At 42.2% G+C, this 24,352-nt stretch overlaps 1 protein-coding gene across 1 annotated transcript; it reads left to right on the top strand.

Moving 5' to 3' along the window:
- The first annotated feature begins 4,047 nt into the window (after positions 1-4,047).
- On the top strand, positions 4,048-22,887 carry TEKT4 (tektin 4). Its single transcript, XM_054043188.1, has 6 exons — positions 4,048-4,671; positions 13,167-13,237; positions 16,367-16,510; positions 17,350-17,572; positions 19,544-19,698; positions 21,531-22,887. Exons 1-6 carry the CDS (start codon positions 4,138-4,140, stop codon positions 21,745-21,747), a joined length of 1,344 nt encoding a protein of 447 aa, XP_053899163.1. The 5' UTR covers positions 4,048-4,137; the 3' UTR covers positions 21,748-22,887.
- Positions 22,888-24,352: the final 1,465 nt, after the last annotated feature.

Below are 24,352 nucleotides of genomic sequence, written 5' to 3' on the forward strand. Positions count from 1 at the left end.
CTAGCTCTTAGAAGCATAGGAAATTGGACACAGAGTTGGGCAGTTCAAATTCCATCCAGTACAGTGCACTGGTTCATACACACACTAGCCAATTCATTGCAAACTCACTTAATTAGACAAGCTCTTCTTCAAGAATGACAGGAGTTTAAATCCCATTCTAGTGCCGTCATGGGAATAGAACCTGCCACTCACTGCTACAAAACTACAGACCCCTGCTTCTTGAACCCTTCGGTTTTCAGCACCCTAGGACCTCCATTGAGCAGTTCTGAATCCATCCTTAGGGGGCACACATGCGGACAGAACCGAGCACAGACGGACGGCCCTTAGCCTATTGCAGATACCATTGATGGTAAGCGCTAATTGTTACACAGTGTCCTTCAAACTAAACTTAAAGAACAATATAAGACATCCAAAAAGTGTAGCATTTTGCTGTATGAAGAGGAAACAAATTTCTGGTAGCAAAGGATTCCAGCCAGAGGAAACCTACATCTATTGCATGTTAAAAGATTTGAGCTGGAAACCCTTTTTGGTCTTTTCCTCCAGTCCATTTTGTCTTGTTGTGCTCAGGGAACGTGTTGAATGGCTGTTAATAATTTACACATCACAGTGGCATATGAAATGGCGGCAGTTCAGCTGTTGGAATGGCATTAAAACACAGTCCCAGTACCTGCGTTGAAAAATGACGGCAACTCGAGAAACTGCACCCACAAGTGCTGGCCATCAGGACGTTCTGCGGCTGTAAACATTTGAAAGAGACCTGGATTGGCAATAGTGGTCTGACCAATAGACTTTCCAAACTCTGTCTGACTGGCTGATCCTGGGAAATGGTATCCACTCGGGATAATAGTAATAAAAATCCCGATTGAAGGAATGTTTACACTGGGGCAGTAAGGATTTGCATAGTTCTCGGTGGAATTTTTCCCAGATAGGGAAGAGACTGACTAAGGACTCCTGGGATTCTCATTCCAATTCTGGTACAGGCTCGCTGTGTAGCTGTGGGCAAGTCGCATCACTGCCTCGTGCCTCAATTTACCCTCCTGTAAAATAGCGGTGACAGCATGTTTCCTAGACTAGGTTGTCATGAGGATTCCCTAATATAAAGTGACTAGGGAAGTTTATTTACTCCTTCAGGTAACACAATAATCAGGGATCACTCAATGAAATTAATAGGCAGTAGATTTAAAACAAACATACGGAAGCACTTCTTCACGCAGCGTACAGTCAATCTGCGGAACTCATTGCCAGGGGATCTTGTGAAGGCCAAAAGTATAAGTGGGTTCAAAAAAGAATTAGATAAGTTCACAGAGGATAGGGCCATCAATGGCGACTAGTCCAGATGATCAGGGAGGCAACCCCATGCTCTGGGTGTCCCTAAACCTCTGACTGCCCGAAGCTGGGACTGGATCACTCGAAATTGCCTTGTTCTGTTCATTCCCTCTGAAGCATGTGGCACCAGCCACTGCTGGAAGACAGGATATAGGACTTGATAGGCCATTGGTCGACCCAGTATGGCTGTATTTATGTTCCTATATTCTTAAAGCTGCTATTTAACAGCAAACCATTATTATTATTATTTTATTAAGAGAAAGCAAAATATTCTAAAGGCCCTATTCTGAAATGCAACATGCCCGTGTGTAAAAGAATTTGACACAGAATAGCTCAGTGAGTACTCATTCTGCTTGATAATCTGTCCACCCACTGCATGTTTAAAATGTGAGACCTGCATATTGCACCACACAGAGGGCACTGAGAAGATGAAAAAGAAAGAAATGGAGGGGCGGAGAAAGGGGTCAGAAGAGAGGATACAATGCAGGGAAAGATGGAACAGACAGAGACAAGCATACATCAAAATGTTGGCTGCAGTTTGCAACAAGGGAGATTTAGATGAGATATTAGGAAAAACGTTCTAACTCTAACAGGGTAGTTAAGCTCTGGAACAGGTTATCTAGCAAAGTTGTGGAATCCTTATCACTTGAGGTTTTTAAGAACAGGTTAGACCAACACCTGTCAGGAATAGTCTAGGTATACTTCATCCTACATCTGCATGGGGGCTTGGGCTAGATGACCTCTCAAGGTCCCTTCCAACCCTACATTTCTATGATTCAGAGGCCTATGTGAAATATGGGTTTTGTGGGTCTCAGTCCAGCTCCAACTGGGGTGACTATCAGGCATCACAAGAAAACACCACCCACATTTGGCACTGATGGACACCTGTATTAGCGAAGGCTGAATGGTTGATTGGGACCAAGCCACTTTCTCAGCTCTATAGGCTCCTTCACTTGCAGGGCAAAACACATCAGCAGGAACATGGGGGAGCCTTGCATTGCCGTGGATGGTGTTGTGCCAGCTCTGCGAATTGGCTCTTCGGGCTGTCAGACACCTTTCACCAGCCACGGATTCATTTCAAATGAACATCCATCCATCCCTATTTGCATGTATATGAGAGTGGATAACTTTTCTGGATATTTTGAGCATCCCTCCACATGTCATTTGAAGAGCTGATTACACTGAATGACACCAGGAGGAATGAGGAGCATATGGTTTTTAAAAATCACAACGCTATTGAAGATCAGGGGAGTCTTGTTTAGTGGCAATGCAAGTGCAATAGCACCCTCTGTTGCCAGATGAATTATCACCTTCTGTTTTAGGCTGATCTCATTGAATTTCTTCCCAACATTACAAACAGAATATGAAATATTCATCACCTTCTGGTCATTTCTTTTAACTCTGTGAAGATTTGTATTTAATTTATGTGCCTGGTAATAACCCGGATATTAAAATTTAATTTTAAGTTTTATGCTGCTCTAATTCTCAAAATGAAAATTAAACAGGTGCTACAGCTGTAGACATAATTCACAAGTGCTTGACTGGTAAAGGGTGGTGGGTTCTGGGGATGGTCTTTTTATTTTCTTTAAAGCAGATCAATGAGAAATCGAACCTTGGGCTTTGTTGTAGGTTATCCAAAGTTATACCATAGCTCTGTTAGCGTAGGCATAAGCGTGTAATGAACTGGGTAGTGTGTTTTTACACTGCTGCATTCTACTGGATGGACTCAAAACCGCTCAGCTATGGGCTGGTCTACACTAGAAAGTTACATCGACCTAAATTCACACCTCTGAGAAACAGTTAAGCTCCAGTGTAGACAGTGCCAGGCTGACGGAAGACTTGTTTTGTTGACCTAGCTACTGCCTCTTGGCGAGGTGGATTTACTACAGCGATTTACTTCTGGCACTGTCGTAGGTGTCTACACTATAGCAGCGCAGCGGTAGCGTTTCTAGCGTGGACACGGCCTATGTCTCCTGGGCTCTGCACTGCCAGCAGCTCACGGCAGTGGGCTGTTCTTTCACCAAGAAGTTCCAAGCGTTCAGTACAGTGTCAACCATGAAACGCAGCGTTTGCAGCGGGTCTCTGAAAGCTCTGCGGGATGCATCTGCTTCCATGAAACAAAGAGATGGCCACGGTTGATGGACAGTACGTCCAGTAACAAAGGGGCAGGCAATGCTGCGGCTGTCTTGTCGCCCAGGGTGAGGGCATGGATGACCTCATGTGAGGTCACAGAGTAAATGCTACAGGGCCCAGGCCCTGTGTGACTCTGAGGAGGGGAAGAGAGCCCCTACCAAAGGCTCCTGTGCCCCCTGCCAGCCAGCTGTACCCACGAGGGTCAGCCCGGCCCCTTCCACACAAAGCAAGGCACACTCTGCTCCCCCCAAACCAGGTGCTCTGGCCCTTTAAGAGCAGGAGTACAGTCCCCCTCCCACTCTCATGGAACGTTCCCTCAGGCACTGCAACGCCATTGGTTGGCACCGTCACACCAGGCAACCGGGGGTCGGGCACGCTCACCGTCGCCTGGCTCGAGTTTCCCTACAGCGTAGAACGTTGCCTCGGCGCATCTGCTCTCCCATTGGCTGCCACCGTCGCCCGGGCAACGACGGGCGCGGCGGGGACGCTAACCCGTCACCGTCCCGGGTTTCCCCGGCGCAGGTGCCCCCCGCGGACCCGCTCCCTCATTGGCTGGCCGCCGTCGCCGGGGCAACGGGAGGACGCTGAGCGAGGCGCCGTTGGAAGGCCCCGCAGCGAGCCGCGGCCTTTCCTGACCGCGGTGGCCGGGGCCGGGCCGCTGCGCGGCGGGAAGCGAGCATGGCTCAGAGCGGGGTGCTGCTGACCCGGGAGCCGGCGCCGCAGGCGGTGCCGGTGTCCGAGCTGCCCCTGAAGGTGTACGAGGCGGCGCTGAACACGGGGCCGGACTCCTCGTGCGGGCTGGCCACGGCCGGCTTCCGCACCGCCAAGTACCTGACCGAGGAGTGGCACCAGCACAACTACGCCCAGTACCACCAGGCCTTCGCCGACCGCGACGGCTCCGAGCGCTGCCGCCACGAGTCCCAGAGCCTGGCCGCCTACGCCGCCGCCCTGGCCCAGCGCACCCAGGCGGACTCCACCGCCAAGCTGGGCCAGCGCCTCCAGGACACGCACTTCTGGAAGGCCGAGCTCCAGAGGGAGAGCGAGGACCTGACGGTCGAGACCGACCTGCTGGCGGCCCAGAAAGTGCGGCTGGAGCGGGCGCTGGACGCCACCGAGGTGCCCTACACCATCGCCACCGACAACCTGCAGTGCCGAGAGAGGAGGCAGCCGGCGGACCTGGTTCGGGACCAGGTGGAGACGGAGCTGCTGAAGGTGAGTGGGGATGAGGCCTGCCATGAGGCTTCCGCAGCCAGCCTCATCTCTAAAATGCCCAGGGGCGACAATACCCTAAGATAGACTATGGCGGTCACAGCCCATGGAGACGTGTCCCAGGCCCAGCAGGACACAGACCTGGCTCTACTTCCCGGCCTGGTGCCCTGTCATGTTCACAACGGTTTGGTTCTAACTGCTTGGGCATGACAAAGGGAGACCAAAGAGCCTTGCCTGCTTCCTCTCCCCCTTGATCCTGGTCTTGATACTGAATCCGGCCCCGGTTGCTGCCAACTCCACCTGGCAGGAGGGTTACACAAGCAAGATCAGAAGGGAGGCCTCTGAGGTCGACGTGGAGCATCACATGCTGACATGAGACATCCATGGGCTGCACCGCCATATAAAATATAAGGTGCCAGTTAAGCGCCACCCTAGGTTCTTGGCTAGTTGCCAATTGCAACCCTTGGGTGGGCAAAGTCCAGCCACCGTTCTCGTAACTGTATTCCTGGACATGGGATTGTTTTTGTCCTGCTGAGGGAAAGAGAGAGAGAGGTGGTGTTTCACCACAAAGCAGGATCTTTATCATACAGCAAGATGGATACGGTGTTGAGATGACAAGGTGACAGCGTAGGCAGGCAGAGGGCATATACAGATGGTACTTTTCTGACAAACTGAGTTTAGCAAACCTGAAATAATCTGTTTCAGAACATGTTCCCCAAAGAGAGTCTCCTGCATCCAGCAGAAACTTTAGCACCTTCTTTGGAGATGCTGGGATTTTCAATGCGATATTGTGTGCAAAATTCGCTGGGCCAAATTCTGCTCTCATAGCTGTACAATTCCATGACTGTAATTGTGGTTGCACGGAGGTAACTGAGGACAGATTCTGGACCCATTTTACATTCTGGAATTCTCCTTATTCTTGCATCTAAGGTTAATACCTACTTGTTTGCAGTCTCCAATATATTTTGAGGATGCCAAAATTGATTCAGGATGAGTTATTGATCAGATTAAATGGCAATATTAGTACTTAGAAAAAAATAGAGCTGGACTTCATAGTGGATGGGAAGCAATTAGGATATTATAGGAGTTCTTTAATTGGGATCATGCAGATGTTGTAACCAGTGTTTATGGGAATATTCTAGTTGATCGTAAAAATATGAGGTTACTATTAGATACCATAAAAGATAATGCAGTGGCCCGTCCTTCTGCTGCATAAACATTAACATGATTAATCCCAGATTATCAAGCAGAAATTCCCCCAACAAGCTGTTGATACTTTATAGAGAACTTTGTCAAACATACATTTACAAAAATATTTGTCTGGCATTTCCTGTATTTCTCACCTGTTACTCACTATTATGAAGGATACTTATTTCATTTCTATGGAGTCCACTTGCTCCTGCTGCTAGTTCTTCACTTTAAATCGTATTTCTGTTTCTGACGACAAAGCATCAACAGCCAACTGGAGATGTCATAAAGAAAGAATGATGTGATTTCAAATGCGGCATAAGCACCAGAAGCAGATGAACCCTTGAGAAGCTAAGATTCTGTTACCATGCCAATGACCTTTGCAATGAGGAACGAGGGAAAGGAATGAATAATATGAGAATAATAACAACCGTGCAAGAGTTAACTGAAATGCATGGATTTTGCAGCAGAGATGTTTGCAAATAGAATGATTTGAAGTGAATTCTTTGTGACTTTGCCAGCTTTTTATGCTAAATGCCCCACTCTCATTCCAGGAAATCAATCTCTATCTTGTATGTCTTGCTGTTTCCAATCATAGAACAGTAATACTTGTCACTCGGCCATGAGTTCTGACTGCTCATTGCTCAGATTTCAAAGTTAATGGTTTGATTCGCTGGTGGGTATATTTCCATTTGCATATTGATTTGGAGGAGTTATGCAGTTTTATTACATTTTTTTTCCAAATCCTGTTCACCTGTCCAACCACGTTCTACTCTAACCCCTCCCTCAAGCAATGGAGGATCAGGGCTGCTCGTTCTCGGTTTGTCATTTCCTCCTTCGGAACTGGGACGGGGACGATGGGCCATATGTTCCTCTCCCAAGTGAAAACTCAAAGGAAGGGAAACAGTGTTCCAAAGACGCTACCTAGTCAGCTGTGTGGAGAGTCTGACATACATTCCCTTGGGCAGAGGTTTTTTTGATCGCTTGGGGAAATTGAATTCCAGGGTGTTTGTCCAATTGATTGTCTTCACTGATTTCACACCTCCCTTCCCTACTAGTAGGATTGGCACATTCCAGCCTTATTTCTGTCGGTACCCCCAATATGGCAGTGCACTAATCTCCATAGAATCATAGACTTGTTGGGTTGCAAGGGACCACGGGAGGCCACGCTGAGGCAGGAAGGTCTATTTAGCCCGCCCCTGACAGGTGTTTGTCTAACCCGGTCCAGTGCTTAAATCCTTAGAATTAGAAAGTTTTTTTCTAATATCTAACCTAAATCTCCCTTGCTGCAAAGTAAGCTGGTTGCTTCTTCTCCTACCGGTGTGCTTGGCGAGGAGCCCCGTTCATTCCCCCTGGGAACTCTGTCATTTGTGGGTGTATCAAGTAGAGTGGTTACTCCCTGGCCGCCCAAATCCACACAGCTGTGGATGTGGATATGTGGGGGTGAGGTGGAAACAGGCAGAGCGGGTTACTGCTCCCCTTTCCTGTCATTTTGGGGCCTTTTCACTGCTATGTGGGATCCTTTGCTCTCCTCTGCTCTGCAGTGGAAAGCATTTCTCAGTTCTTGAAGGGCAGATCCTGTATCTTGAGAGTCCCTGAAAGATAGGCACCTTCTCAGCAGCGCTTGGGCACTTGGAAGTTAGGAGCCTAAATACCTTTGATGATCTGGGCAATGGTGTTTATAGAGACAGCACCAACGGACATGCAAGCTGGGGAAACCCTTTGCATGGAAGGGTGATTTCCTTTTCCTTCCAGCAGAAGTCACTTTAGCAGATGACCACAGTAAGAAACCAGGGGTAGCTAGAGGGAAGATTTCTTGCTACTTTTTGTCGTATAGAGGGTTTCAGCCTCTCTCTCCTAGTGGTATTAGAGGGAGGAGTCATATTGAGAATACATAGGGTGATATGTAATACTGCCAGTTTCACTACTACCACAATGGGGGATGAATATGTTTCAGTGCAAGCTCTTCAGGTGAGTAATATAAATCAGCTGTGAAGTACTTAGGTGACTTTTACTTAGAAAGGAGTGAATCAACTTAGATGACATATTGAAGTGATGTATTTTAAGGGCAGTTCCGGTTAGGAAAGGGAGTTTGGAGGAAGGAGCACAATGCTCTTTCCTGATGAATAAAGATGATTATTTTTATTTCTTCCAACATCAGACTACTGCACGTGAAATGTCTGAACTCCGGAAAAACTAAACATGCATCTAACTCTGAGTGATGTATTTTACTATCATAGCACATCTCATCATCTACTCTAAACCTCCTCTGCGTCATTGTAATGCCAGGTTAATAACTTTGTGTGCCTGCATCTAATATTATATTATAAGCACTAGCATGGGCTTGTCACATGGTGGTATAAATCATGTGTCAGGTGTGTATATTCTGCATGTCAAATTGTATTTCTACACATGCAGTCTCCGGAATGATTAATTTAGGGCCAAATGCTACCCTGGTTTATGCAGGAAACTCTGCTTATACCTCCCTGGTTTAAGAAACTCACAAACAATTGCTTTTAAAAATGCCCATTATTTTCTCCAAGTGATATTAATGACATACACATAATTATACATTGTGATGGATTTATCACTAGATTCATTCTACTTGGGAAAACATCATCTATAATACCATAAAACTAAAAACTGTAATAAAATTAATTACCTACTAAATTTTAAACTATAAAATGTTCATTTTGTTTTTAATTGACAATCATTTGATGATGGCCATGAAGATTATTATTATTAACTATGGAAAAGAAAAGTGAAAATTTACCAAGATCTCTTTAGATTTCATAACAGATGAGACGACCACATATACGTGAGAACATTAAAGATTGGAATGAGAACATATCGTCCATCAAGATCTATACTTACAACTCTGAGAAATACAAATCTACATTAATGTCATCGTCTGAACCACAAAAGTCCTGCTAGTGACTAAAATCCTTTAATATCCCCTTCCTCTCATAATATATGCAGGGCCTTCAAGTTGATTAATACTACAGTTCCATGCACACTCTAAATAAAGGTAATATAGACTCATAGAATCATAGCAATGTCGGGCTGGAAGGGATCTTGAGAAGTCATCAAGTCCAGCCTCCTCTGCTGAGGTTGGAGAAAGTAAACCTAGACCAGCCCTGACATGTGTTTGGAGATTTTTAAGAACCAGTTGGACAATGATGGGATTCCACAACCTTGGAAACCTATTCCACAGCTTAACTACCCCTATAGTTATAACAACCCTTAACATATTTGAAAACTATCAAGTCCTCCCTCCATCTTCTTTTTGCCAGACTAAACATGTCCATTTTTTTTAACCTGTCCTCATAGATCAGGTTTGCTAACCCATGTTTCATTTTTGTTGCTCTCCTCTGGACTGTCTCCAATTTGTCCACATCTTTCCTAAACTGTGGTGCCTATAATTGGACACAGTAATCCAGGTGAGGCCTCACCAGTGTCAAATAGAGCGGGACAATACCTCCTGGGTCTTACATACAACACTCCTGTTAATACATCCCAAAAAGATATTCGCCTTTTTCGTTACTGCATCACATGGTTGACTCTTATTCAATTTGTAATCTACTGTAACCCCGGATCCTTTCCAGCAGTACTACCACCTAGCCAATTATTCCCTATTTGTAGCTGTGCATTTGATTTTTCCTTCCTCGTACACATTCTATACATATATTCTACCACTTGTTAAACCACAAACCTCTCCCCATGGGGAGTCAGAGTGGTGGCAGGATTTGGTCCTAATTAGCTATGCTTCCAGACTCTGACCCCCTTTATCATGGATGCTTATGGAAGCAGTGACATTTCCAACAGCATCAGGCTGTGTTCCCCTGCAGGCCTGGCGAGCCAACTCCTTTGACCCGTTCCAGCTGGCCCCCTCCAAATCTGCAGCCTTGAACTCTGTGGAGCCACACGGAGGAGCTGCTGCAGGTTTGCAGTTGGGGAAAGAGGGCGCATGCTGCAGAGGCAAAACTTCCCCGTTTTTTAAGCACCACTAGGATTGTCAACTTTCTAATCACACAAAACCAAACACCCCAGCCCCCGCCCCTTCCCCGAGGCCTCGCCTCCCGCTCAATATATTTCCCCTCCCTCGGTGGCTCGCTCACCCCCACCCTCACTCATTTGCACTGGGCTGGGGCAGGAGGTTGGGGGTGCAGGAAGGGGTGTGGACTCCTAACTCTATCCCTAACCCTAACCCTAACCGGACACCTGGTCACACTAAGCACCACACCAACTCCATTTCCTATACAGATATGAAGGGGAGTGTATGGGGAGACTTTGGCAAACCAGTAAAGTGCCTGAAACCACTATGGCTTATTGTTAAAAAGCAACCTAGTCAGCAAGCTGTAAATTGGCCATTCAGCAAACTCAGCTTGACCAAGGCAGGAGGGGAAGGATTTTTGGGGTGCCACGGAAAGGGCAGCTTGACCCCGCGTCCTTCCTAGTAAGAATTGTGTTGAAGTTGCTGATACATGCGTTTTAAAAGAGTAGGATATGCCCGAGGAATGTCTATTGGGGTCTCAGAGCTGCAGACTCTGGAAAAACCCACACCTGGTTAATCAATAATCAGAAGGAACCTCTTGCTTGAAACTGCTTACTTAACAAGGTTTCTTTAAGGGACATGTCATTCTATTACTAATGTATAAATAAGAGGACTCCTTTGGGGGACAGATCTCTCCCTCTGGATGCATCTTGTGTTCCCCAGCGGCAGACAGGCTGCCACTGTGCCACTCGAAGCCACATTCAGCTTTGGTAATTATCAAGGGTTGGGGGTGTTTTACTAATCTTGTTGCGGACGTGTGTAAGTGCTTGAGACTAGTAAAGTTTAGCTTTAAGTGAAAGCACACTTGTGTTGTCCTGTTTGTGCCAGCCATCTATCGGTCGGACGGCCATGTCTCCCCTGATTTATTTCCTGACACCTCCTTGCACAGAGTAAAGTTACCAAGAGCTTTGGGTTGAAAGAACCCTGGTAACAGGGAGCATTTTGCATTGGCGAGCATGAATCCAACATAGCTCAATCATATTTATCCCTCTGTCTCTTATTTGGTAAGCTGTCTCCAGTTCCGAGCCGGTGAAGATTTGCACAAGTTCATAACTTTAGGCACTGAGTAGGTGCACTTAGTGGGTTAAAGATAAGCACATGCATACATTTTGGAGGATTGGGGCCTTAATCGGGAATATTTAGCGTCCAATCCCACAGCTTTTATTCAGGCAAAACTCCCACTGAACTTTGCCTGAGTAATAATGCAGAAACTGGAGGGCCTTTAGCAAATTTTGCTAGTTTGAACATACTCAACATTTTTATTTGCACACACTGTTTCAGGGTAGGAGGGAAGCTCATCTACTTTAAGGTTTGGCGTTAAATTGGGAACACTAAACTTTCCCAAAGAGCTAAAAGGCATGGTTACTGAAGTGGTTTCTGGCTGTATGTTTCATAAGGTTGTTCTGCCAGTTTATGCAGCTTAAGAATTAGCATGGAGTTTATTTTAAATGTCATGAAAAATCATATGGCAGATCAGCATCCAGAAGTGGTTGTTATTTAAACCTGTGTGTCTGGAGCACATTAGGTTTATCTACTTCCCACTAGCATTATGGCTGCCATGGATTACGGGTATTGCTTCTGCATTTCGTAAGTATTCTATGTAAGTGCATATCTCCCCCAGCGGAAATGCAGTTACTTTTATTGTAGGTCATTCAACAAGAGTCTCCTTTATTTTAGTACTGCATCTCTTTTTCCATGTTAGAGACCTATTAATTGGTAATGGAAGGCTTTTCGTATTCAAAGCTGTGTAATTAAATTGCACATTGATCACAGGTAATACTATTTGCCTCTTTATTTATACTGGGGATACACAATACAACATGAAATCAATTATCTTTAATGGTATTTCAAATATTGAGTCTTGCTAAATCTTTTAAAATATTTGTAACAAAATGGTGCTGTCTAACAATTCAACCCTCGAAACATTTCCTTCCTGGGTATTCCTGATTGCAAGGGCATTTTATTAGAGACACTGTCAATTTTTTTTAAAAGGTTTCGTTTTAACTGTGCATCTCAGACTCTTAAAAATACCATTTTCACCCTGATCAGACGTTTCCTTTTTTTCTGTTTAAAATAAATTGTTCTTTATTATTTTCCACCTTTGTTTCTTATGGAGAATAAACTGATATGTCAGTGACTTGTATATATCCTTATTTGTCTAAAACATTGTAATATAATCAACTGGTGCAAGCACAGTTCTAAGAATAGGGTTTGTTAGTAAATACGTTCTCTCTCTGCTGGCCAGATGACTGTCATTGGAGTAGAATAGCAACATTAATGAGGAGTTTTTTATGTCCTCTAGCTCTTTTTAATGTCTAGGCCACAAATAATAATGGAGGAAATAAGGTAAGAAATGTGGTATCTTTTATTGGACCACCTAATAAATAACAGTGTACAAACTTCCAGGTCAGAAAGGTCACTTCATTAGGTCTGGTAGTTCAGGAACAAAGCAAACTTCTTACAATCTAAGATGCTTCCTTGTTCAGTAAAGGATATTTTAAAATACAGACTTTTAGTTTCCTATCCAAATAAATTTAATGATGAAATTAGCATGATAAATCAGTTCAACCTGGGGCTTTAGACCTCTGTCCCATTATCAAGGAGGTGGGTTAACTCTTCAGGGCATAAACTAATCACCTGTTGGCTTTAGGAGACAATTGTTCCTCCATCTACAACATTGTTGAACTGACCAAATGCATTATGAGATTTTTCCATATTCCTTGGTGTTGTCCATTACCAGATGCAGGATTCTGGACTAAGTTGGTCTGATCCGATATGACAAGGCTTTGAAATTCAATAGATTATTTTTCAATGGGTGCCTTAAAGTCATTTAAACATACAATAATTTTGTAAAAGGTCTAGCTCCAACATCTATATACATCTACATAGCAACCTGCACAGCTGCAAATCTTATATTAAATATGAATAAAACATATTCCTTCCTCTTAATATACATGCAATATTAAAACAACAAATTCTAAAGAATGGAAATACTTTAAGCATTAGTTCATTTTTAGATAAGTGTCACAAACCTGTAATTTATTGAGTGAATTCAATGTTGATTGATCTACCTTATATTTGAATGATATCTAACTCTGCAGAAGATCTTGACAAAGTCTTTACAATCATGAAAAATAGTGTCACAGAGAGAATGGATAATTAGTGGACAATTTAGCAATGCACCAGTAGCGGTTGAAAGCAAAGGTCTCTGAAAATGGGATGTACTGAATACCATAATTTTTATATTTTTATCTAGGAAGTTGAACTTATCAGAAATGTACAAGAACTTCTGAAAAGAACTTTGATGCAAGCTGTTAACCAGATGCAGTAAGATGCTTTTCACTGTTCCCAAATACTTAATGATTTATAGGACCAAATTAATTCCTGGCATCTATGGACACAACTGTCAGTAGGTGAAATTCACAAGGCCTATGCACTACCTACCATTCTATTTAAGCCCTCAAAATAGATACAATTACATATATGGAAAGGCGGCACTGGAAGCAAGCCAGGTGGTGTAAGAGAAGTGCCACATCTTTTTGTAATGATAGTTTCCATTATTCTATAACATTCGGTCAAATTTTTCATCTTGCTTTCAAATATATCTGTTTAGTTCTGTGATGGCTCAAAATTGCATGTAAGTAGAATACGGTAAAAACATTTTATTCTGTTGAAGTCACTGCTCTATTGCATTGGGACTAGTACAGCTATTTTAAAATCTCTTTTTAAACAATTTGTTAGAAAAAAGTACCTTTTCCCCCCGGAGCTGTTGCCATCAGATGTCAGTATGAACTAAGGAAGTGAAAAAAACCGACAGTATCCTTGCTAGTATGGAAGTCTGTTGCTCTTGAAAAGTAGTGTTTACTTTTATGTTACAATATACCAGTCCGGAAATAAGATGTTTACTAAATTCTAAGGTATTTCAAGGTGAGACAATTAATAGTACACATTACATTTAAAAATCTTTTATTCTTATCAGCCAGCATTTGTCATATTTTGTTAGATACAAAGCAGAATATTATTTTTAATAAAGAATGCTTATAAAAATCACTCAGCAATTTCAGATAGTTTAATTACCTATGTGACGGGTTACCTCCCACTCTGGGGTGCCACCTGATGTACTGAGGTACCACTGATCCCGCCTGTTCCACCAGCCTGGGCTCCCTTACTTTGATCTGCTGAGCCAGGCCCTCAAGCCTCCTCCAGGACACACAGATAGGGACACACCCAGCTGCAGAATGACATGGACACTGAAATCAACTCTGCATGGGAAGACTCAGCTAGGGAGTTGCCCAGGACTCATGTGCACACCCCCTCTGGGGTGAAAACCCAAAATTGTATTGTCTTGCGTTGCACAGAGAAAGGTACAGCGTAAGCTTATTGAAATTCACCTCCTCCCTCAATGTGGAGGAAGATAGGCACAGCTCCTCCCCCCCCCCCAGTAATGAATTCCACAAACTGGGTTCAGAGAAAACAAAAACAAGTTTATTAACTAAGTGTTTATAAGGGATGGCAAACAGATCAAAGCAGATTACTGAGCAAATAAAACAAACACGCAAGCTAAGCTTAACACACTAAAGAAACTGGTTACAAGTAGTAATTTCTCACCCTAAATGTTGCTTTAGGCATTTCTTTCACAAGCCAGACACCTTTTCCAGCCTGGGCTCAGCTCTTCCCCCCCTTTTGTCTTTCTTAGGCCTTGTTTACACTGCTACTTTACAGCGCTGCAACTTTCTCGTTCAGGGGTGTGAAAAAACACCCTTCTGAGCACTGCAAGTTTCAGCTCTGTAAAGTGGCAGACAGTGCACCAGCGCTGGTAGCCAGGCTCCCAGCGCTGGTAGCTACTCCCCTCATGGAGGTGGTTTTTTTAGAGAGCTGGGAGAGCTCTCTCCCAGCGCTGGTGCCACGACTACACAGCCATGTTAAAGCACTTCTGCTAGCGAAGACATACCCTTAGATGTTTCCAGCAGTCATCCTGGGCGGGGATTCAGTGAAGAAATAACCCTGATTAACTCACTTCCCTGCCTTAAATATGATTTACATACGGCAGGAATCCTTTGTCTTTCAGTGTGATTCCCACCCGGCTCAGTGGAAATATACTGGTATTCTATGTTGGAGTCCAGTACCAGGTGACATGATCCTGTAGTGTCAAAGCAGCCATGTGTCAAAGGCCATTTGTAGCATCCCAGGAAGCTTCTCCAGAAGGTGGGAGATAAGCATCTTCAAAGACCTAGTGTTCTCCCTAATGGTTCATTGACTTGTCCCCAGCTAACCAGCCAGGCTGATTGCATTTTGTCTGGTGGGCATTCCCCAGGTACAAACACTTCTGTAGTTAAGATGTATAGTCAATATTCCTAACTTTAGATACAAACATGATGCATGCATACAAATAGCATAATCATATTCAGTAAATCATAACCTTTCCAATAAAAAGAAGAACAGGAGTACTTGTGGCACCTTAGAGACTAACAAATTTATTAGAGCATAAGCTTTCGTGGACTACAGCCCACTTCTTCGGATGCATCCGAAGAAGTGGGCTGTAGTCCACGAAAGCTTATGCTCTAATAAATTTGTTAGTCTCTAAGGTGCCACAAGTACTCCTGTTCTTCTTTTTGCGGATACAGACTAACACGGCTGTTACTCTGAAACCTTTCCAATGATACCTTACATGCCTTATCTTGCACAAAACATATCATAGTTATGCTATAATCCGATTATAACAATATTTCTATGAAGAATATGGGCTGTTGCATCAAAACCTCCGTCAAAGCATAATACAGGATCTATTGAATGCAGATTTTAATTTGTATTAGTAATTGTTTTAAGATCGTCTTGGCGTAGTATTACATAGGTTAACATTTGTAGACTTTTTGATTCCTTAGTTCATACTGACATCTGGTGGTAACAGGCGAGAGAAAAATGATACTTTTTATAACTAACTGTTGCTAAAGATCTTTAAATTAATTGTGGTAGGCAGGAGAGATTTAATTTAGAATAAAGCAACAGCTTTAATGTTTAATGTCATTATTACTGTGTTTTCTGAGGATCAAATCATGCTGTCTCCCGGATAAAAACTTTGGGTGAGTAGGAAAGAGGACTAAGAAAACCACGTGGGTCACATTATGGAGTTCCCATATGGGTCCCCTTTCCACCAGGATTACTGTGTGAAACCCCAGGTCCAGCTCCTCACCTCACCATCAGAGCTCCAGCTATTGCAGTTAGTACAGAGGAGAGTTTGGGTGTGTGTGTGTGGAAGTGGGTAGTATGGTGCTGCTGTGCAAAGTTGGGGAAAGAGATTTTGGGCTGGAATTTTCAAAGGATCTGAAGGAGGATTTCCTACTCAGCTTTCTTTGAAAGTCCTAGGCTCTGTCCTCTGGACTCATACATTTTCATGATGTTGTTGCAAGGTCATATTATTTTTCCAGTAGTGATTTGTGGGAATCTTCACCTTTTTAGATTAAATCGAGATCACAAGCAGATTTGTGAAATGGATTGGTCTGATAAAGTGGAAACGTACAACATTGATGACAAATGTGGAAGATACAATAATCAGAGCACCAACATCCAGTTCCGTCCCAGCTCATCAAAGTTTGAGGAAAGGTGAGGACTACTTGTTATTAACCTATACAAGGAAAGCCACCGAGATGTGAAGGATCCTCTGTATCAGCTAAAACCACACCATTTCTGTATATAAGTTTATTTTATGCCAAACAAATACATATTATGTTTGCAAAATATCAATTCTTAGCAATAATTTGTTTTAAACATTTGGGGGGGGGGTCATTCAAAACCCATTGAAGTCAATGCAAAGGCTCGATTAGATTGAATTACAGAAGCCCTGGGTTAGTTGTTGAAAGAAAAGTTTCACTCCTCTTATATAGAACAGAATTTTATTGCTTAACTATTTTAAATGTTGTTGCTTTTTTCCCCCCAACCACTATTCCTTCAACGTAGTTTACAGAATGTTATAGAGTTCCTTCTGCTGCTCAACAGATGGCAAAGTATTACCACTGAATCATATTTCAGTCTGCTTTGTAGATAAGGTAGTCATGGATTGTAAAGCTTAATTGGCTAGAAATCCTAGTGCTTATGTACCGCTGTCTTAACAATGTTTGCCACTCTCAGTATAGTTAAGATTTATGAGTGATTCTTATTTTTTGTTTTGCCTTTATTCCTATTTGCTAAAGGTGATAGAACTTCTGAGATTCTATATAGTGTATCTCTCTCTGCTTCAGAACTGAGAGGACAGGTGAAAGTACTCCTGCCTGCTGTTCCCCCATGTTTTATTTATAGTAATACTAAAGCATGCATGCCATAGCAGGAAAGTTTATGGGATGATAAAACCCAAGAAAATGGAACAATTCTGTTTTGGCTTTTCTTTTCCATTGCAACTTGAACAAAGTTCTTCATGAGAGTGATTTCTGCCCTATCCATTACAGTGCCTCAACGCCTGAAACCTGGGCAAAATTCAGCCATGACAACATCTATAGGGCAGAGCGAGAGCGACTGGGTTCCATCAACCTCCGTTCATTGATTGACAATATCCTGCATGACACAGCTGAGGATCTGCGCTTGCAGTGCGCTGCCGTTGATGAGGCTTTTGCTAAACGCTGCGAAGAGATGGAAGATGCAAAACACAAACTGGAACATCATTTGAAAAAAGTAAGGGTGCCCCTGAGTTTATTGGCTAAGCCGCTTCCATTAGTTTTCACACATATTGAGATCATCACAGTAGAATGATCAAGAAAGAAGAGTTGCTTAGTCCATGTAGAGTATAGAAGAGTATTTGTGTCAGTTTAGTATCTGATAGGGTTTCCAGTTGTGACCTCAATTCAGCAGAGCACCTATGCACATGCTTCTATTTAAGTGTGTGCTTAAGTTCCGTTATTGTCACTGCTTCACTAAATCACTAAAATGCATGCTCAAAGTTAAGCACATGCTTAAGTGCTTTGCTGAATCAGGGCCTAACTCCTGCCCTGGCAAGGAAATGAACTTTATGATCTAATAGGTGTTTCCCACCTGTCTAGCTGTAAAGTACTAGGTCAATATTCATCTCAGGTGTAGCCCCGCTAAAGTCAGTGGAATTAACCCGGGGTGGATTTTCCCCACTGTATCCATCTGTGAACAGTGCACACTGTGTATCTTGCTGTACATGCAAGACATATACACATACAACATAGACTCCTATTTAAAAGCTATTAATAGGGTGAGATGTTTCAAGATGTTGTTGGAGACAAAGTAAAAAGCTTTGGATCCCACTGAAGGGCAGCTCTGAGCTAGCAGAGGACGGGTGGGGGCGGCGGGGGAGAGAAATGGTAAAATTTTTATGAACATGTCACTCCTAAATAGAAGTATCTACAGTAGTGTGCATTATGGTGCCTTTTCCATAACGTGTCTAATACACTAGTCAGAATATTTTTACTGTGACTGTACCTCTTCAAGGGAAGATTACAGTAGTCAGTATCATATACCAGAGGGGTAGCCGTGTTAGTCTGAATCTGTAAAAAGCAACAGAGGGTCCTGTGGCACCTTTGAGACTAACAGAAGTACTGGGAGCATAAGCTTTCGTGGGTCAGAACCTCACTTCTTCAGATGCCTTGCATCTGAAGAAGTGAGGTTCTGACCCACGAAAGCTTATGCTCCCAGTACTTCTGTTAGTCTCAAAGGTGCCACAGGACCCTCTGTTGCTTTTTACAGTATCATATACATCACTGCCAGTAACCACTAGTTGCCTCCCAAGATTATTTTTATTATTACACTCTTAAAAAGCGAGCATTTAGCATGGTACGTGATGCATTCTAAATGTATTACCTACTGTGTGTAAGGACAATACCATTGATATGGTACTCGTTTTTTAAGGGCATCCACTACTGAAGTTCTATGGACATTAATGTCAATTTCCATTTTGTTTTTTCTCCTTAAAATCCAACCAAGGGGCAGGTGAAACAAACTGACATTCAGCAACTCATGACTGAATAATTCTGTGAAAATGTGTAATACCCTGTAAAAAAAAAAAAAATCCGAAACACAAATTCATAGGCCTTGATTCTACTCTTCTTTCCACTGATTTAATTCTGGAGTGACTCCGTCAAAGTCAGTGGAGTTCACTGGTTTTAAAGGAGATGAGAATCAGTATTGCTCACTTTTTCATGTGATTCCAGTTTCACTAATGCCAGAAAGCTGTGAACATAAACCTAGGTAATCTTTCTGATCTAATTCAAAATAGCCTGTCACTTTTTGAGTAATTTACATTAATTGCAGTGCCAGAAATGATTCACTGAGATGGATTGTGCCATGAACAGGTTCTGATGAGAATACAAATAGACTGTAGTATTTAATCAGCTGCAAAAATTCTTCAGCTTCTCTTTAAAGTGGACATGAGATTTTCCATTCTGCTCAGTGTAGGAATAGAGATAAGGAGACAAAGGAGCTTTATACGACCTTTGCACCTCTCATATTCTGGCGTCAACGAGAGGGCTACCCAGCAAGAGCAAAACTCCCCTTGATTCCTTGGGAGCTTGAAGAGGCCCCATCATTTAATGTCTGTAAAGTGCTATACACACGAATAGTACCATGTACGTTAAATTTATTGTCTTAAACTTGTCTTTTCTCATGGATATTCACTTCAAACAGACCCTTAAGGAGATCGGAGATCAAGAAAACAACATTGCTGCTCTCAAACAAGCTATTAAGGACAAAGAAGCTCCACTGAAAGTGGCTCAGACAAGGCTGTATGACAGATCTTTTAGGCCCAACGTTGAGCTCTGCAGAGATCCAGCACAATTCAGGTAACCACATTAAAGAGAGAGTCCTTAAAGACCCCAATTATATCAAAGATATTTTTGAGAACTTCTCCCTGGCAGAGACATACTGTGGCAAAGAAATAAATGGCTTACCTATTCGCAATAACGTGAAGAAACCCTCACCCTAACCCTAACCCTAACGTGTCATTGTGAATGGGTGTATCATTGACTTCAATGGGTTGACATAGATTCAATGGCGTTTCACCCATTGACACCAGTTCTGAAATGTCAATTATCTAATCCCCAAGTTTAACGATGTCACTGCCCCTGTTGTACGAAATAGTTTTGTAGCATGTGACCTTCAGCTCTTAATTACTGGGCTTGATTCCAATACCTTTCACTGATGTGAACTGGGAGTTAGCCATTGAAATCAGTATAAAGAAGATCTGAAGCAGGTCCACCATGTTTATAAATAGAGAATCCATAAACATCTCTGTCCGCTTTCTTCTTTGAACAGTGGGGTTCTTTACCTGTCCTACTGATCCAAAATAACCTGACAGGTTGTAGATAATTTGCAGCCAGTATGCTCTTGGCCGAGGTTCATTGTGAGGTGAATTATGCGGTGAATCAATTACGCTTCAAGCACTATGAATGTAAATGGGCTGTGCATTTCCACAAGCTGAGAAAACTCATCAGCTCCTCCAAGGAACTAGCCGATGGCATTCGATTTTCAGTAATAATCCATTTAAAAACTGGAGGGCAATAAATCCTTTCAAATTAAAGGTCCGAATGTAATTTGTTACTCTTGATCTCATTATAGTGCTTGTAATTGATTCTCCCACATGTGTTTTTTTCCCCCCTGCCCTTAGGAAAATTTGTGATCAGCTTTCCCAGTTGTTTATAGCAAAAATATACACCATTCAAAGCCAACATGCTGCTTCTCTCCTCTGTATACTGATGGAATAGGCTTACTTAATTCAAATGCTTTATGCTATCTCAGGCACATTCATTTAGGCCCTGATTCAGCAAACCATCCCTATTCAAAGCTCTTAAATATGTGCATTACCTATAATAGGATATAAGGGCATGCTTAAGTGCTGTGCTGAATAGGGATGTGTTTAATTGTTTTGCTGAAATGGGGTCTTATATTGTTTCACATTACTCCTCTCCCCCCAATACATACCCCTTATATAGCATCCCCTTTTCCCATGAAATAAACATTTGGGGGGGGACTCCTGTGAACTTTTAATGAGAGTCGTGCACCTAACTGCCTTTTATGGCTTTGAAAATCTTCTCTACAATTCATTCTAAAAAGAACCTAAGGAACATTTTGTGATTTCACTTACATCAACATACATCTGAAGTAACACCATGAGCTTCAGTAGTTCCTCCAGTTGTACACCAGCGAACGGGGGGAAAAAATGGGCTTACATAAATGTTTAGACAGTCAAAAATCAATCAGTCATCTAAATCATCTTTAGCCCTTCAGCTGTTAACAAGGGATGCTTGCAGAATGGATCAGTATCTCGGACAATGGATCATTCTTTCATGACTATTCCGAATGAGGAAAGGTTATCTTGGAGTTTGTTGTTTTTACAATGTAAATTTTAGGAGACCTTTATAATTACAGTCGTTTTGAAATTATTCCGAGCTTTATGTTTATTGGAAGAGACTTCATTGACAGCTCGGAGAGCAGCTTCATTTCATAATCTTATAGGCCAAAGTCTTTAGCACCTGCTAGCCGTTATACAGACTAACACCCAATTACTGTGCTGTTGAGTTTCAGAAGAACAAAGACTGCTAACCAGAGAACTATAACAGCTCACATGCCTTTGGAGCCGTCCTCTAATTTTGATTACTTATTTAATTCTATTCAGGTTGATCAGTGAAGTTGAAGAACTGACAGAGTCCATTGAGTCTCTGAAGCAGAAACTACTGGAGGCTGAACAGTCTCTGAGGAACCTGGAAGACACGCGGATGAGTCTAGAGAAGGAGATCGCTGTGAAATCGAACAGCATTTTTATTGATAGGCAGAAGTGCATGGCCCATCGCACGCGATACCCTGTTGTCCTTAAACTAGCAGGTTACCAGTAGCAATACCTTCTATATTAATGATGTGAAGATTGGTAGAAAATCTTAACCTAAGATATTTAATTTTATAATAAGTGTGTAATATTATAGTCAATAAACATAATTTGCTGTTAATTTTCTTTATTTAAATAAAAATGCATAAGCAGAACATCGCAGTTGGCTGTGGTTCTTGCATTTGCATTCCACCTAAAATTTGATCTCTGTTTTCTTTATGCTTGCGTAGTTCATACAGTATGTGATGTTTCAGGGCTTTTTCCCTCAGATCAAATAAATGAACGTGGGGGTTTTGGAACAAAGAAAGGCTTTTCTAGCTTTTCTAGCTTTTTCTACTCGAACTTTATAGTGAACAAATAAGTGTGCTTGGGAAATAGAAGAACACGCACTTCAGTAAGGAAATAGATTAAATAGATTTTAGTTTCAAGCAGCCCAAGGGTTATGAAAGTAAAATTGTAGTTTTCACAGTCAGGTGACAATCTGAATACTAACTACACAAAGCAAACCCATGATACCTGGATGTATAATCTGGTATTGAATGAAATGATTTTAAACAATCAAAACCAATTCAGTTTACTTTTAAAGAGAAGCTAAACAGCTAGTGAACAGGGAATGCTCCTTTTTCTCACTGCCTTTACCACTGTCAGAGTCTACCTTTGATCATTTCACGCTATTCCCACTGACATGAGTGGAAGTAGTGTATGTGGATAGATAGTGAAATGTAACCCATGATGGGCAGTCAAAAGACACATCAATTCCATCTGCATCAGTAGAACCCTGTAACATACATCATTCATCTATCAGGTTACAGGTGCCAGTTTGCTGGATTTGTGATATACAGGATAAAAGGGGCTAAATGAAATAGATGTCCATTAAGGCAAATTCATTGTCTCCTACATTACATATTTTTTATTTTTAAAAGGTAGTTTAGAAACTCCTTAACTCTGCATGGTCACTGCATTATTACCCTAAGTATGAGAGTACATTCATGTAACTGTTTTACTCTCAGACAGTTATTTGTTCATCCATCTATTATGTTGACACAGGAGGTGCATATCAGCTTTGGTCTGTTACCATCCTGAAATAAAAACCTACCACTGTTTCTCTGAAAAGAACTACATCAGTAAAACATATTCTGCCTGTGGCTTCGATTTCTCCAGTTGTTTTGTATTCATGAATTTTTTTTTAAATAAAAACATTGTCCTTGCAGTGATATTTTTGTAGCCTGAATCACAGTCATTAGAAGTAGGTGGTAGAGAGCAAAATAGGGAAAGTTTGTCTACCTTGTGTCTCTAAACACAGGCAGCTAAAACAATATACTAAAAAAAGAAGCACTTTGATGGTAAGCTTATGTGCTGTCCCTTTTGCATTCGTCAGGTTCTGAGTCCTTTCCTCTGCTTGGAGACCAAAGAGAGGTTCGGAAGCTGGATAAAGGTTGATTCGACATTAAAATTCCAGAATAGGATTTTATATCACCGCTCATTCCAAAGGACCACACCACCCCTGTGTGATCTAGATTTGTGTGGTCCCAATCAATACTTTAAAGATAAGGAATAGAACCAAAATGAGCTCTAGAAGGTTTGTGTCTCTGGGACAGTTATAGATCATTTAATTTAATGGAGGACTGTGAATGACACGAATGATAGAATTAACAATTGTATTTAAAATCAAATAATTAGGTAAAGCATGCAAGCATTACAGTATAACCATGTCCTCCATTTATATTCACATTCCAAAATGGAATGGTGCATCCCAGGGTGATCAATCGTTGGATGAGAAGAATGGATATATAATCCTTTCTCTAATGGCACCTTTATGGTAGATGATCAGCGCAAATCTAAAATTAGCCTGCTGCCAAAATCAGTTGTAATAACACCCCTTAATTAATTAGCATTAAGCCTACCTTTTACCATATCTATATTTCCGCTACCATACTTAAATATGTTTTACTATCTCATTGGCTGTTTAATAATAAACATCATCTAAAATAAAGCTGCTTGAATATCATTCCAATAACTATCCATACAGATAGCATGCTGTCAAAATATTCACATTTTGTCTAAAAACCATGTTAAAACCACAAACGTGTTTACAACATGACCTGGGGTTATGTTCTAACTCATCTCTAACTTGCCTCAGAATTGCTTCCCTTCACTCAAATTTTACTAGGCCCTATTATTATCAAGCCTAAGTGTAGGCAGGTTTAAATCTGGAGTTAATGATGCAGCAGGACTTTAAATTAATGCAAACTGGGCCAGCGTGTATGTGGAGGTTGCAGCAGGGTCATAACAGCATAAGGATTTTTAAAATAATTATACAATGCAAGAGTTTTAAACTGTCCTATTTGGATCTGAAAGCACAGACATAACATTGCATTGCTATTATTTTTTCATTAAATGGTGATACAGATGAAATATATAGTTTTCTTGTCTGAAACAGATGCGGAATGTAAGTATGGGGGGAGGGATAGCTCAGTGGTTTGAGCATTGGCCTGCTAAACCCAGGGTTGTGAGTTCAATCCTTGAGGGGGCCACTTGGGGATCTAGGGCAAAATCAGTACTTGGTCCTGCTAGTGAAGGCAGGGGGCTGGACTCGATGACCTTTCAAGGTCCCT

The sequence above is a fragment of the Malaclemys terrapin genome, chromosome 10 (assembly GCF_027887155.1).
Source record: "Malaclemys terrapin pileata isolate rMalTer1 chromosome 10, rMalTer1.hap1, whole genome shotgun sequence".
Taxonomy (NCBI): Eukaryota; Metazoa; Chordata; order Testudines; family Emydidae; genus Malaclemys; species Malaclemys terrapin.

Coding starts and splice junctions, on each gene's coding strand:
- TEKT4 (XM_054043188.1), top strand. CDS start 4,138: ATGGCTCAGAGCGGGGTGCTGCTGACCCGGGAGCCGGCGCCGCAGGCG. Junction 13,238..16,366: donor CAAGCTGTTAACCAGATGCA/GTAAGATGCTTT, acceptor TCACCTTTTTAG/ATTAAATCGAGATCACAAGC. Junction 19,699..21,530: donor AGAGATCCAGCACAATTCAG/GTAACCACATTA, acceptor AATTCTATTCAG/GTTGATCAGTGAAGTTGAAG.